Source organism: Mirounga angustirostris, unplaced genomic scaffold (genome assembly GCF_029215605.1).
Source record: "Mirounga angustirostris isolate CCGP_5_RB_7025 unplaced genomic scaffold, mMirAng1.0.hap1 SCAF_2, whole genome shotgun sequence".
NCBI lineage: Eukaryota > Metazoa > Chordata > Mammalia > Carnivora > Phocidae > Mirounga > Mirounga angustirostris.
The window spans coordinates 40,036,029-40,052,160 of NW_026991710.1; the positions used below are offsets into that span (position 1 = coordinate 40,036,029).

Here is a 16,132-nt window from a genome sequence, read left to right on the forward strand (position 1 = left end):
GGGGGGGGGGGGGGGGGGGCAGGGGAGCAGTGTGCAAAAATCCCTTGATTTTGAGAACCACTGAGCTCCATTGTAAGCTCTTCAATTTCAGCGCTTCTCCATCCAGCATGGGTGCCTGGCACACAGGGAGAACTCAATAAATCGGCCAATACCCCCACACCACCACATCACACCTGGGCTCTACTTTTCAGTAGCTCATTCTACCACAGGACATCTCACAGCACGATGCTGGCCACAGAACAAGTTAGGCTGACCACAACCCTTTGACTAAGTAGAACAGCAAAGTTGAAGAGAACAGCTTCCGGATCTTTGGCTAGTACTTATAGGTCATAAGCCTAACCCGCAGTCCCAGAACCATTGAATAAAGAAGTAACTTATCCAAAATCAAGCATCAGTCCATGAGATACTAAATGAAATAGTAAAACCCTCTCTGGTGTTCAAGGATTTTTTCCATATTGGGACAGCACATGGGGTTTTGAGTGGGTTTTGGTGTCAGACCAACTTGCAGTCAAATCATGGCTCCATTTTCTAGTGGCAACAATGTGATTCTGGGCACAGAAAACTCTTCTGTGCCTTTGGGAAATTCCCAGTTTCGGCCAAGCTCGTGCATATCCAAGCCGGAGAGACTAAAATGCCCCAGAGACGGGCAGTGACTATTTGCCCGCTGGAAGGGTTGAGGATTATCTCAGGAAGGAGCCGGAGCCTCCTCTCCCTCGCTTCCGTCTCGCGCTCATCTCTTCACCTGCTTCTTATTCCCCCGGCAAAATCTTTAATTATCCACCAGGTCGCGGCAACTCAGGGAAAGGGCACCGCATCCTGGCGTAATCCCTGCGACCTTTAGGAATGGCCCATCTCCACGGGTAAGGCAGTCGAGCCTCTCGCCGGGGCGGCCGTTCGCGTTCCTTCCAGGGAGGGCTTGCCGCCCCTTCCCTCACTCGCGCCAGCCTCCCCGCGCCTGCGGGCGGGGGTGGGCGGCCACAGCGGGGCTGGGGGGACCCGGCTTCCGCCAGGGGGCGCTGGAAGGGGGCGAGTGAGAGACGGCCCGCGACCCGGAGGCCGCCTCCCGCGCCCTCGCCAATCGCGGCCCGCCGCCAAGCCGGGCCCCGCCCCCTCGCCAATCGCGGCCCGCCGCCAAGCCGGGCCCCGCCCCCTCTGGGAAGCGGAGCTCGAGGCCTTCGCTGCGTCTCCCATGGTTTGAGGTTTACATCGGCTGAAGCTCGCGTTCATCCCCTGGCATGTCCGACGTCACTGTTTCGTTCTGAATCAGCCTCAAGTGAAATTTTATCCCTCCTGAATCTGGTCAGAAGTGGCAGATGGCCGCTGCTTTTTATTTGAAGACATGAATAACTGGCTCGGTTTCGAGGGCCGTCCTGAACCAAAGACCAGGCTAGTTCAGTCGCCCAACCCACACGCTCCAGGTGGCGGTTTTAAGGCGAGGAATTCTGGTGGCAGCTGCCTCGGCGGGGGAAGGAGGGCGCGGGGGCGGGGGACGAAAGCTCGCGGCTTTGGGGAAATGGCTCTGGGTGATTCATGAGGGAGTCTGACGTTCAGTACAAGAGAGGCGCCATTGTTCCCAGAAATTCTCAGAAAGACCACACGTCCTCGTGACGATCATAAATTCCCACCATGAGATGTTTCTTAAGGGCCTTTTAAAATCAGACACATTTTAATCGACTAAACCGATGTCATCTGGGAGGAGTGACACACAGCCAGCTTTCCTTTAGCGCGACATTCTACCTCTGATCAGGTATCAGAGAAGCCTTTCCACCTGCCAAACCAAGAACACACACCTATGGGGGGGGGGGGAAGGAAGGAAGGATGGAAGGAAGGAAGGGAGGAAAGAAGGAAGGAAGGAAGGGAAGAAGTAAGACACTGAGTTTTTCATAGAAATGTTTATTCAATTTAGAAAGCTATCCTTTACACTAATATCTGAGTGTATGCTCTTTATATATTTGAGTTGTTAAATTATCTTCGTTTTGTGTATACACTTCCTCTTGATATTAAAAAGACCTACCCCTCTAAGAGGAATGCTAGAAGAACACTCCTGTGTTTCCTTTTGATGTTAAAATGTCCCTGCTTCTAAGAAATGATGGTCACCAGAGAGGTTAGTCTTTTTGAATGTGTTGACAAAATAAGTTAACAACCCTATGTTAAACCCCAAACTGTTTTTTTGACATCCTCTTGAGTCTTACCTTAAAGGAAGAGGAATAACTACTTTAGGGGAATTCATGGGTCACTAACAGAAAACAGGTACCTAGCTTATGTGACCGTAAACTGATAAATTTGGTGGCAGACACAAATGGTACTTGGTCGGGCTGGGGCCTGAAGGGGCACTGAGTGTGGGGAAGGAGTGAGGAGACTCTAGAAGCCCGAGGAGCTGGATGGGGAACTGGGCAGCAGGGAGATGGTGTCCAGGGAGTAACGGCTGCTCTGAGGGAAGGCAGAGGCTGCCTGAAGACTGCACATCTGTTCTCAGCCTTGGCCAGGGCACAGCCCCAGGCACCAAACATTCCAGCGCCCTGAAGCTGTTGTTTGCTCTCTGCAAGGATATTGCTTTCTTCCCAGTAATGAGCTGGTGTGAGGTGGGCTGGGCAGGCGCCTTGCAGACAACTCCTCCCTGCCCCCAGGTCTCAGAGCAGTATTTTCTAGAAGACTGATGTCTGTGACCTCAGAATTCATGACGAGCTCACAAATATCACACCCAAGACATTGAGCCAGCTTGTGCTCAGACACAAGGCCTGATGGCAGGGTTGGCACTGTGCTGGAAGCTGTGACCACTGGCCCTCAGTGGGCAGGGGGTGCACAGACGCTGCCGGCCGGTGGGCTCCACGGAGGCACGGCAGGGAAGCTCAGCATGCCAGGAGACACGGAAACCTCACAGACGCCATCCCCCATGCTGGCTGCTGTTGTCATTATTACGACAGACTTGAGGCAGTTGCAGGGGGATAAAAACGAAATGATTTAAAAAACAAAAGACACATATTTCTGCTAGTGTCCATAGGAACAGGAGGAAATTCTCTGTTTTTGATAAAGGGGAAAACTCCAGCCTGAGGCAAAATAGTGGTGGAAGTGGCCACGTTTGATTTTGGCCCAGGGGTTCTCCCTGCTTTTGCCACCGAATTCGTCATCTGTTGTTGGAAACAAATCATTATTAATCTCACAGTTTCTGTGGGTCAGGAGTCCAGGCACAGCTCAGCTGGGGGCCTGTAGGTAAAGGTTAAGAAATTCATGAAGCTCATGAAATTGTAGTCGAGTTGAGTTGATCCACATCCACGTTCACTTCCATGGCTCTTGGCGAGCCTTGGTGCCTTCATTCCTCATGATGGGGATCCTCCACAGGCCACCTGAGAACGCTCACAGCATGGCAGCTGGTAATCCAGGGGACAGAGAGCCCGAGAGCACGAAGCCAGAAGCCACAGTCTTTATACAACCTCATCTCAGAGAGAACACTCTACTGCTTTTATCATCTTCTCTTCATGAAAAGTGAGTTACTAGGTCCACTTCAGACTCAAGGAGAGGGATTGCACAAGGGTGTGAACACGGGGCAATGGACACCATTGGGGGCCATCTGAGAGGTGGCTATGCAGCTCCCCTCTTTATCTTCATATTAATAATAATGGTAATGATAGAAGATAGTAACTTACGGTTGGTGTGGAAATTGAATACAACGAGGAATGAGAGGGGGCTTTAAAAATAGGGGCCTCAGAGGGGCAGCTGGGTGCTCAGTCATTAAGCATCTGCCTTCAGCTTGGGTCATGATCCCGGGGTCCTGGGATTGAGCCCCGCATCGGGCTCCCTGCTCAGCGGGAGGCCTGCTTCTCCCTCTCCCACTCCCCCTGCTTGTGTTCCCTCTCTCGCTGTGTCTCTCTCTGTCAAATAAATAAATATTAAAAAAAAAAAAAGGGTGCCTGGGTGGTTCAGTTGGTGAAGCATCTCCCTTTGGCTCAGGTCATGATCCTGGGGTCCTGGGATCGAGCCCCGCATCGGGCTCCCTGCTCAGCGGGAAGCCTGCTTCTCCCTCTCCCACTCCCCCTGCTTGTGTTCCCTCTCTCGCTGTCTCTCTCTCTCTCTGTCAAATAAATAAAATCTTAAAAAAAAAAAAATAGGGGCCTTAGAAAGGCAATGTGATCAGGTGTACATACCTCACGCCCAGATCAAACTATGGAGGTGAGTCTGGAAATCGACGTTTTATCAGTATCCTGTAATACTTCAGGCACACTAAGATTTAAGAATCACTCATATACATCATTAATTTTTTTCCCTTCTACTTCATAAATTGGGAAGAAAAGAAAGGCAGAGAAGTTAGGTGAAAATGAGGTGGAGGGGAAGGAAGAGGTGAGTTTTTCAAACCCCTAGTTCTCCCTGGGCTCTGTCCTCTAAATAACTCTACGGGGGCTGGATCTGTCCTCAGGGCCACTGTTAGTGGGTAGAAACCTTGACCATACCCAATTATATTTCACAAATCGAACTTCACTGGAGCAGTGCTTGGCAACCTCGCTCAGGCTCTCCCCACGGTTCAGTATGACCAATATCTCACCTTCTCCATGATCTTCTCCCGCCCTACAGCAGCCTATCAGGCCAGACTTCTATGACAGCTCTTAGAACAACAAACATATTTGGCAAATGACTCTGGCCTGGCAAACACATACAAACATTTTCTGATTAGCAGTAATACACCTGGAGACATCTCTTGGCTTTCTCTTTTCAACGGTAAACACCTAAGTGTTTTAACCAGAAGCAAATAGAGCCATATCTCCAGGTGGTTGGTGGCAGAAATAAATAGGGGATTCTTACATGGAACAAATGACCAGAAGCTGGAAGAGATGGTGAATGTTCATCAAATCCATGCCCTTCCAGGCTGGCCAGAATGACCCTCAAAATAGTCCCGCCAAAAAGAAGAAGTCAAACTCTCACTCTTTGCAGATGATACTTTATGTGGAAAATCCAAAAGACTCCACCCCAAAACTGCTAGAACTCATACAGGAGTTCAGTAAAGTGGCAGGATATAAAATCAATGCACAGAAATCGGTGGCATTCCTATACACCAACAACAAGACAGAAGAGAGAGAAATTAAGGAGTCGATCCCATTTACAATTGCACCCCAAACCATAAGATACCTAGGAATAAATCTAACCAAAGAGGCAGAGGATCTGTACTCAGAAAACTATAAAATACTCATGAAAGAAATTGAGGAAGACACAAAGAGATGGAAAAACGTTCCATGCTCATAGATTGGAAGAACAAATATTGTGAAGATGTCAATGCTACCTAGAGCAATCTACACATTTAATGCAATCCCTATCAAAATACCATCCACTTTTTTCAAAGAAATGGAATAATCCTAAAATTTGTATGGAACCAGAAAAGACCCCGCATAGCCAGAGGAATGTTGAAAAAGAAAAGCAAAGCTGGCGGCATCACAATTCCAGACTTCAAGCTCTGTTACAAAGCTGTCATCATCAAGACAGTATGGTACTGGCACAAAAATAGGCACATAGATCAATGGAACAGAACAGAGAGCCCAGAAATGGACCCTCAACTCTATGGTCAATGAATCTTTGATAAAGCAGGAAACAATGTCCAATGGAAAAAAGACAGTCTCTTCAACAAATGGTGTTGGGAAAACTGGACAGCCACATGCAGAAGAATGAAACTGGACCATTTCCTTATACCACACACAAAAATAGACTCAAAATGGTTGGAAGACCTAAATTGAGACAGGAGTCCATCAAAATCCTAAAGAAGAACACAAGCAGCAACCTCTTCGACCTCAGCCACAGCAACTTCTTCCTAGAAACATCGCCAAAGGCAAGGGAAGCAAGGGCAAAAATGAACTATTGGGACTTCACCAAGATAAGAAGCTTTTGCACAGCAAAAGAAACAGTCAATAAAACCAAAAGACAACCGACAAATGGGAGAAGATATTTGCAAATGACATATCAAATAAAGGGCTTGTATCCAAAAGCTATAAATAACTTATCAAATTCAACACCCAAAGAACAAAGAATCCAATCAAGAAATGGGCAGAAGACATGAACAGACATTTTTATAACAGACAGTGTAGGAGGGTTCCCCTTTCTCCGCATCCCTGCCAACATCTCTCATTTCCTGACTTGTTAATTTTAGCCATTCTGACTGGGCAGATGGTGTTGGGAAAATTGGACAGCCACATGCAGAAGACATGTTGTTTCTAGGAAGAAGTTGCTGTGGCTGAGGTCGAAGAGGTTGCTGCCTGTGTTCTCCTTTAGGATTTTGATGGACTCCTGCCTCAATTTAGGTCTTCCAACCATTTTGAGTCTATTTTTGTGTGTGGTGTAAGGAAATGGTCCAGTTTCATTCTTCTGCATAACAGACTTAAATAACAGAGTTATTTAGAGGACAAAGCCCAGGGAGAACTAGGGGTTTGAAAAACTCACCTCTTCCTTCCCCTCCACCTCATTTTCACCTAATTTCTCTGCCTTTCTTTTCTTCCCAACCAAAGAAGACATCCAAATGGCCAACAGACACATGAAAAAGTGCTCAACATTGCTCGGCATCAGGGAAATCCAAATCAAAACCTCAATGAGATACCACCTCACACCAGTCAGAATGGCTAAAATTAACAAGTCAGGAAATGACAGATGTTGGCGGGGATGCGGAGAAAGGGGAACCCTCCTACACTGTTGCTGGGAATGCAAGCTGGTGCAACCACTATGGAAAACAGTATGGAGGTTCCTCAAAAAGTTGAAAATAGAGCTACCCTACGTCCCAGCAAATGCACTACTGGGTATTTACCCCAAAGATACAAATGTAGGGATCCGAAGGGGTACATGCACCCCGATGTTTATAGCAGCAATGTCCACAATAGCCAAACTGTGGAAAGAGCCACGATGTCCATCGACAGATGAATGGATAAAGAAGATGTGGTATAGGGCGCCTGGGTGGCTCAGTTGGTTAAGCGACTGCCTTCAGCTCAGGTCATGATCCTGGGGTCCCCAGATCGAGTCCTACATCGGGCTCCCTGCTCGGCGGGGAGTCTGCTCCTCCCTCTGACCCTCCCCCCCCTCATGCTCTCTCTCTCTCTCATTCTCTCTCTAATAAATAAAATCTTAAAAAAAAAAGATGTGGTATATATACAATGGAATATTATGCAGCCATCAAAAGGAATGAGATCTTGCCATTTGCAACAATGTGGATGGAACTGGAGGGTGTTATGCCGAGCGAAATAAGTCAATCAGAGAAAGACATGTATCATATGACCTCACTGATATGAGGAATTCTTAATCTCAGGAAACAAACTGAGGGTTGCTGGAGTGGGGGTGGGGTGGGAGGGATGGGGTGGCTGGGTGATAGACATTGGGGAGGGTATGTGCTATGGTGAGTGCTGTGAATTGTGCAAGACTGTTGAATCACAGATCTGTACCTCTGAAACAAATAATGCAATATATGTTAAGAAAAAAAAAAAGAAGATAGCAGAAGGGCAAGAATGAAGGGGGGAAATCAGAGGGGGAGATGAACCATGAGAGACGATGGACTCTGGAAAACAAACTGAGGGTTCTAGAGGGGAGGGGGATGAGAGGATGGGTTAGCCTGGTGATGGGTATTAAAGAGGGCACGTTCTGCATGGAGCACTGGGTGTTATACACAAACAATGAATCATGGAACACTACATCAAAAACCAATGATGTATGGTGATTAACATAACAATAAAATGTTTTTTAAAAAAATTATGCACACACACACACACACACAAATAGTCCCGCCAAGAGGTCGTCTCTTATTTAATCCCTCGGGCAACCTAATCCTGTCTCAACCCTCACCATTATTTATTTTCTATATAATCAAATCTTGTTAAAATTTACAGCCTTTTCTCTAGTTCTGACCTCAGGAGAAATGAAGAACAGATGCTCGCACAGCTTTTAATAAAAAGGTTATTAAGTCACTGCTCATCTTCGTTCTACCGTCGGGGGCGGTGGGGACAGAAATTGTTGCTTCGTAGCTCTTCCGCTTGGCCCTGGTTCACCTGTATTTCTGATAACAGGCAGCCCCATTCTGTCGATGAGTGGATCAAGACTGTAAGTTATATTCAGGTCAGTACAACTGAAATAGCCTGGTTTATCTTTTACAAATTCTACCAACAAGCGTTGGGTCCTGTGAAGTGATGTGGCTTAAACAGATGACATTTAAAAATTGCCACCCGTTTTTCCTATCGCCACTTAAGAATCAGAAATGTAAAAACTTTGTTAGCTGGTCTTTGATTACTTTAATCTGATATGACCGGGCTTTGTTAAAACTAGGTTCTATAGTCATTCAGAATTAAATAAATCAAAGACAGTATTTTCCTTTCTTATTTTTTAATATTTTGTGCATAAGGTCCTCATAGAGTTAAATTAATAAGCATTTTCAAAATTGCGCATGGAACGGAACAGTCTTCCAAAGCAACTCCAAAATTAAGATCATGAAGGACGTGTCATTTCTAGCTACTGTTTATGCTATCTTGTTGAGAGGTGGGCAGAAACAGGGTACCATTTTACAGATAAGGACCCGACATAAGAAGTTGCCAAAGGTGACCCACCAAGGCTGTAGCAAATCCAGAGGCTAAAACTTGGTCTCCCAGCCTTCAGCTCGGAGCTCTTTACCTTAATATCGCCCTAAAAACACACACTTTTCAAACTGCATTTCCATACACACATATAGATTTAAGGACACTATTTTGTTTCCTTTGCATTCTCCATGCTGAGCATTTACTAAAATTACATCACTACAGTGGTCATTTGAATAACACACAAAACCCTGTCACAACACCTGGGGAAATTATCCTCAAAGTTTCACAAGCCTTATGCCTGCCTCTGCCAGTCAAGAGTAAGTAACAGGCCCAGAACAAGCCCTGAAGATAAAGGACGAAGCCGTCTTACTTACAGGTGGAAAGAATCATGGCTGTGCTTCTGCAGGGAGCAGACCAAACAGCCTTCAGTTCTTCAGCGCCGCTCCAGTCACAAAAACACATCTTTTAACTGAAATCATAGCTCGCCCAAGATGTTTCTCACGAGCAGAGTTAACCCCACCTATTTTCCTGTTCTAAAAACCTCAGAGAAGTGTGTGAATGACAACCCAATGGCCTATATAAGAAAGCTCAGTAATCTCCATCCAGATCTCTGAGGGTAGCTGCTATTGGTTCCTCATTCCCAACTGTGTGGGTGACTCCAGCAAACAACATTTTCAAAAAAAATCACAGAATTTTCGTGCAAGCGACATTAAAAATCATCAAATCCGAAACTGCCCTCTCTGGACAAAGAAGGAAACAGATGCGCAGATAGGACAAGGGACACAGTGGAAGAAATAGAATTAGATTCTAGGTATTGGAGTATAAATCTACAATGTTCTGTCCTCCCACTCAGTACTGACACTTCAAGGACCATATTACAAAACTTCGTTTTTTTGTGGGGATGGAAGCCAGTTCAATAATACACCTAAAAGGTGACTGAGCCATGGCTCAGAAATATAAAAACATCATCAATAAAAAATGTACTTAGGAGTTCCACTTCATTCCCTTGGAAAATATAACCAAAAAATTAAAACTAAAGGGAACAATTCTAACGAGCACATAGCATTTTCACATTGCCCTTCCTATTTCCTGCTTTATAGATTAAGATCTCTTTAAGCATTCTGGGTGGATTCTTTTATTTCTACTTCACTTTTTGCCTTCGTTACGCTTTATACAAAACCTTTTGTTAAGTTTTGGTGAAAAATTTAAAGATTTTTGAAGATGTTCCCAAATGTTGCCAGGTATTATCCATCTTGTTTTCCACATCAATAGTATACGTAACGATTACTACAAGGACTATACTTTGTCCTCACTTTTCTTCAATACCATCCAGCTCCTCTAGGTGAAAAGGAAAGTATGGGACCGGACAGGGAGGTGTGGGAGGAGTCAAGGTGAAGAAGAAAGGAAGGAGAAAGATATAACTGACAGTACTCAGACTCAAGTATAACGAGTATGACCAACTCCTTGAATGGACTACCATTCAGTTAAAAGGTGCATATGTTTTCGTGATGGGGGTACGGTTAAACAGGAAGATGAGGAGGAAGGTGGCAAACAGACTGTGACAAGACTTAAGATAATTTTTTTTTCCATTATAAGGAGGATAAGGAAGGATAGAAGATAGCTTTCAGTGGATGGACAGACCAGAAGGAAGAGATGGTTCTCCAGGGTCCTAGGGAGGCACCACTCAGAGCAGCCAGCAACAGCTCTGTGTTCCCACAACACCAAAGCAGCTGAAACTCCTACAGAAAGGCCCCGTGTGTTGTGTGTGCCTCAACTTTCTACCCCCATAATACCAAGAAACATGTGTGGGCCATACAGGGCCTCTGCTATTGATAACAGAGACTGTTTCCTTTCCCTGGGCTCATGAGGAGAAATAAAGGTTCCAACTCAGCTGGTGTCTTCGTCAGAGATTGTAATGGTCAGAAACCCACTCAAACAAACCTGATCACAGGGTCTACCGTGAGGCTCTTCTAGACAATCTCACTGATCCAGGAACCCAAGTCCAACCAGATCTCCTGAAAACCATCTGGGAGACAGCTCTATATACCATGTGCTCCATTTTTCCTGGTCTCTCTGCCAGAATTTGAGCTTGCTCCCGGGTCTTGCTTGCGGTGGGGGCAGGCTTTGTTGTGAACATCACCCCATCATTCTGCCCCAGAGCCCAGCACCTCCACTTACAGCACCTATGTCCTGGGGCAGATTCTCAGGATGTAGAAAGTCATTGATTGCCTCTAGTTCAATTTTTTTTTTAAGATTTTTATTTATTTATTTATTTGAGAGAGAGAGATAGCATGAGCCGGGGTGGCGGGGGAGAAGCAGATGGACAGGGAGAGGCAGACTCCCTGTTGAGCAGGGAGCCCAATGTGGGACTCGATCCCAGGACCTTGGGACCATGACCTGAGCCAAAGACAGACGCTTAACGACTGAGCCCCCCAGGTGCCCCACCCCAGTTCAATTTTTACCTAACTCCAATTAGTTATGGATACCATGGGCACGGTCACTCAGCCCAAACGTGGGCCTGATTGGGGGCTTAAATTAGACAGGAACCCCCAAACATGTCTGCCTAAGTGGGGAGGAGGCATTAATGGTAGAAAGGTCCAGACTTTTTTTCTCTTCAGTAAGGAATATTTGATCCCCAGGGGTAGAGAAATTGACAGCTGCAAGGCACAGTCCCTAGTCCTGAGAAAGTAAGTTCATACGTTACAGAATTAAAATTTTTAATTAAAAGACAACTCAGTTTCTTATAAATATATATCTTTATATATTATATATATTTACAATATATACAGCATACAAATAATGGCAGTCTTAAAAACGGATGTTTTTAAAACAAAAGAGGGGTACTTATCCAAGATGGGTTCCTGATTCATCCAGAACCCACATTTTAGACAATGCCTCAGGCCCAGATTTCCATAGAAGTCAAAGGAAAGAGAAAGGTTGCTGGAACAAGGCTCTAAATCCCTTTCCTTTCCCAAATATCCTGACCTTCCACTGACACCAGCCAACATGGCCCCACATACACCCCTAAAATGGGAAAACCTTGGGGTCTGGGCATCATACATGGTGGGTGCTCAAGTACTTGTGGGATGGATAAAAGTGAGTGTTTTTAATCACCATCTCTCAGGCAGCATTTCCATAACTTGAAAAATCCAGTCCCAGAGCTAGGACTGGTCTAGAAGCAAATGCTTTAGGTTTTTCCACTTTATAAGTAAAACAGTCTACATGTCCAAGTGCTAAATAAATTAAAAGTTAGCCACAAAGTGCCATTTCTTCCTCATGCTTTGGAATCTGGACTCCACGGATCACACCACCACTTATCTTCCAGAAGTTTCTTCACACTCAACTAGTTCATCTATTGTGCGCAGCAAATCTTCAAAGGAAGGCCTTCCCTCTGGTTTCTACAATTAAAAATCAAAGAGAAGCTGTGGGTTCCAGAATCCATCCCCCAAAATAATTTTTCACGTCCAAACTCACATAACATAGCACACAAGTGCAAGGTACTCATTGTTTTGGAACTAGAACACTCAGGTGTCTCCAAATGGGTCTACCCTAGCCTACACATACTGTTGCTAGACATACCTTTCCGTGACATTCCTTTTGTGTCTCCATTTAAGAATCTAACACAGCTCCCTAATGCCTGCAAAATCAAGTCCTCCTAATTTGCAGTGCCCTCTATAACCTGCCTTCCCCCATCCTCTTGCTACCCAATTTCATTCCCCACAAAAACCCTCACCTGGGCTCTCTGCTCCATGAGACCAATCTCCACCCTCCTGTACACACACCACACTCATTACCACCACCTTACCTCTGCTCATGCTGTCCTCTCCCACCCCCAGCAACACTTCTTGCCCAGGCCTTTCCCATCCCAATCAGTGTTCTTTGGAGACATTATAGCAAGTGACCAAGAGCATGGTTCTGCTTCTCTGTAGCAACGTGGTCTTGGGCAAGTGTCAGTTTCAGGAGCCCTGATCTTCTCGTCCACAAAGTGGTTATATAAAAATCTCTGCACCTCTGAAGGTTATTTTGAGAACTCTATCTAAAGCACTTAGTACAGTGCCTAGCACACAATACACATGAACTATTATTATCTTCCAAAAATCATTTTGTTGTCTAATCTCTTCTACAAGGTGACATTTTAATACACCGGGAAGGAAAACTTCCAAAGACTGACTCAAGAGATCTGGGGGAAGTTGAGGTTTGGTGAAAGAAACCCCCTCTGGTGAAAGAGTAATATTTCAACAATACAAGCAGTCCAGTGAAAGAAGAGCTACTTCTCTGGACTTAATCCTGGAGTCCCGAACTCAGGCAACTGTGACAGGATTTCCCCTTGGGAGTGGGATGGCAACCTGAATTTATGATCTTAATTATTATCATTTTCTGCTGCTTCACCGTCTTCTTCCCATTATTCAGAACTGACTTGAGAAGGTTGGCTTTCTACCCAGAGTCTGAAATCGTATAAAACACATACTAACTCACTAGGCTGTAGAGACTATACACTGTTAATCTACCAAGCCCAGATCCCTGAATGTTTCAGAGATTCAGAATGAAAGCACAAAAAACTTCTTTTACCTCCTGCCAACATCTCAGCATCACCTCGTATACATATTTGGACGCCAACTTTGGCCGGCAGAGTCGGTGGCCCCGGGTAACCATGGTTACCACTTCATAGTTGGTGTTTTTCTCAAAGGGCATTTTGCCTTCAGTGAATACTTCCCACATTAAAACACCTAGAAAAGGATAAAGGATTACGAAAAGGATGCATCCACTTCCGCTTCAGAGTAGAGCTGGGGAAAAATGGACCATGTTCTTACCAAATGACCAGACATCTGATTTGCTACTAAAGCGGCTGTAATTAAACACCTCGGGAGGGCACCACTTCACTGGAAATTTTGCACCAGAAGAACTTGTGTATTGATCATCCAGAACATACCTAAAGTAAGACACACCACAGGTTCATGCCTCTGAGTTACGATCTACACGTTGCACATGTTCTTTAAATTTTTTTTTTCCTCTTAGAATCAAAAACACAGTTGACTGAAGTCCAACAAGCATCCGGTTGAAGCTAAACATTTGCCTCCGTGGCCACGCCTGGTGCTTTCCATCTTCCCCTCAGCTTCACTTACGTGCTTAAGATGGATGCATTGTAACATTAGTAGCTGCACTTTCATTTTTCTGTGTGTTTTTCTTTTTTATAAGGCAATAGAGGCAGGACACAATAAAAGAGTTAACTAATTTTTTTCTGGTAGCAATTTTGTTCTTTAAACAAAATTTAACCCAAAGGCCCCACATGTAAAACATCTAAAGCAGAGCTGCTGTAAAGGAAGTGGTGCAGAGCGTCTGGAGACACACGTGCTTTTGGCCCCCACGACTCCACAGAGTACAATTTAAACCTATAGCAAATGAAAAAAGCAAATTGCAAAATGACATATGTAAATGGTGGAGTATAGATTTATATACCATGACATCCCTCACTCACACACACATACACACACACACTCAAAACAATACTCTGTAATTTTTGCTATGCAAGCATACTTACATCCTTCTGGAAGGACACACATAACCTGATAACTTTGGCTACCTCTGGGGAGGACCCTGGATCAGGGTGGCAGATGTGGAGACGTGAGCCCTTCCTGTAATGTGTTCAGTATGGATTTACAAGAGGACTGTGTTTACATAGTATATGCACATATAAAGCTCATCTCTAAAAGCCCCGTGAAAAAACATTCAAATAATTGCACAAACTTCCCCTGCTACATGGTAACAATGCCACCATGAGTGGGATCCACATGCCTGCCCATTGGGGGGGTTTGAGTTTCGCGTCCAATGAGTGTTTTAGAGGGGCTGATGCAAAAGCACAGATTTTCTGAAAGCCAAACATATAAAAATGCAACATGTGAAACTGGAGGACTGCCTGTCAGAGGAAAATCTTCATAAAAAGCACAAAGAACACTGGGTCAGTACTCCCCTGACAGGCAGCAGTCCTGCTCTCACGACGAGCTAACCTTGGCCTGTGTGACCTTGTGCTGGGGTAATCCAAGCTTGTCCCAGATTTCAAGCTTTCATACCTGCTGTTTCTTCCACCTGGGCTATTTTGTCCTCAGATCGCCACCTCATTGGCTACTTCTGTCTTGTTGGTCTCTATTCAAATATCCCAGCCTCAAAGAGGTCTTCCAGAGCACCAGATCAGATGTAGCTACCATCACCCCGCCCTGTGCCATCACTCAGCGCCCACCCAGCCCACCAGCCCCACGTGACCTCTATCCTGAGGGGAGCACATTTTTTCTGTAAAGGGCCAGATGATGACTATTTTCTATTTTTCAGGCCAGTCTCTGTCACCACTAACCAACTCTGCCTTCATCATGTGAAAGCAGCCACAGACAACACATAATGAGTGAGGCTGTGTCCAGTAACACTTTACTTATGGACACCAACATTTGAATTTCAGATATTTTTCACATGTCCTAAAATTCTTTTAATTTTTGCCAACCATTTAAAAATTGGAAAACCAGGGGCACCTGAGTGGCTCAGTCAGTTAAACTGCCTTCGGCTCAGGTCATGATCCCAGGGTCCTGGGATCGAGCCCCGCATCGGGCTCCCTGCTCAGCGGGAAGCCTGCCTCTCCCTCCCCCACTCCCCCTGCTTGTGTTCCCTCTCTCGCTGTGTCTCTCTCTGTCAAATAAATAAACAAAATCTTAAAAATTGGAAAACCATTGTTGGCTCACAAGCTGAATAAAAAGAAGTGTTGGGCCACATTTGGGCCAGAGGCCTTTGTGTGCTGACCCCCACTCGGTCACATTACTGGGTTTTCCTCTCTTCGTGATTCTCTCAGGTCTTACGTCTCTCTCTCCTCCTGAATATAAGAGGCATATGGCAGGGGCTCATATGCCTTATTCTCTGCTATGGTTCAGCCTAACACCCTGGTACACAGTAGGTACCTAATGTTTTCAAGGATGGATGTATGGATGAGTGAACGGACAGAGAGGAGGGAAAGGAAAAACAATACTTTTTAAAAGTCTTTTCTAACACTCTATTAAAATTACAAAAATTAAGAGAATAAAAACACAACAGACTATTCTAAGGTATTCTAAGGTATTCTAAGAACTTTACCCCTAAACACATTTCTGTGAAAACGGAAGACTAGAAATCTAACCCACTGCCAGGGAGAAAGTAGAATATTTAGCAGGCTATACTCCCACCTAGTGGAGAGAATGAGTAACATCACAATGTATACTTTTTTAATGAATTTATTTATCTCAGAACAGCTAACAAGATTTCCTTTCTATTTCATCACTGCAGATTATTCCCATGCTTATCGGCTCTACAAGCTAATGTGACCATCACCTGACACCACATAATAAAGCATGAAACAGTCATAATTTCCCAACAATTTTTTACCTGAGAAAAAGTCCACAGTAACAGTAAAACGGATACGTTCAGCAAAGAAATTTTTCAAAATATAATCTAACTTATTTTATTGCCTTACATCAAAAACACACTAAGAAGCAGAAAAATCAATTCATCTTCCTATGAAAATGATGGATACTACAAATATTTTGCTAATAGAACAAAAGATGTAGTTTAAAAAACAGCTCTTCGATAGGCTT

General features: G+C 44.9%; 1 protein-coding gene and 1 long non-coding RNA gene across 8 annotated transcripts in view; one reads left to right on the forward strand and one right to left on the reverse strand.

Moving 5' to 3' along the window:
- Positions 1 to 394: 394 nt before the first annotated feature.
- Positions 395 to 16,132, forward strand: part of LOC135363589 (uncharacterized) — an 85,648-nt gene continuing 69,910 nt past the window's right edge. Inside the window, exons 1-3 of one of the 3 annotated variants that reach the window (XR_010409392.1) lie at positions 395 to 860; positions 3,340 to 3,483; positions 7,845 to 8,070. This is a non-coding gene — a long non-coding RNA (uncharacterized LOC135363589). Of the gene's footprint in view, positions 861 to 1,486; positions 1,748 to 3,339; positions 3,484 to 7,844; positions 8,071 to 16,132 lie in introns of those variants that run through there. The other 2 variants (XR_010409391.1, XR_010409390.1) reach the window with 2 other exon arrangements.
- Positions 10,877 to 16,132, reverse strand: part of TEC (tec protein tyrosine kinase) — a 137,965-nt gene continuing 132,709 nt past the window's right edge. For 3 of the 5 annotated variants that reach the window (XM_045881188.3, XM_064584445.1, XM_064584448.1), the window contains exons 16-18: positions 13,337 to 13,455; positions 13,095 to 13,252; positions 10,877 to 11,923 (exon numbers count right to left, since the gene is read on the reverse strand). In XM_045881188.3, coding sequence (XP_045737144.1) covers positions 11,840 to 11,923; positions 13,095 to 13,252; positions 13,337 to 13,455 — 361 coding nt within the window. In that variant the 3' untranslated portion in view covers positions 10,877 to 11,839. The other 2 variants (XM_064584446.1, XM_064584449.1) reach the window with 2 other exon arrangements.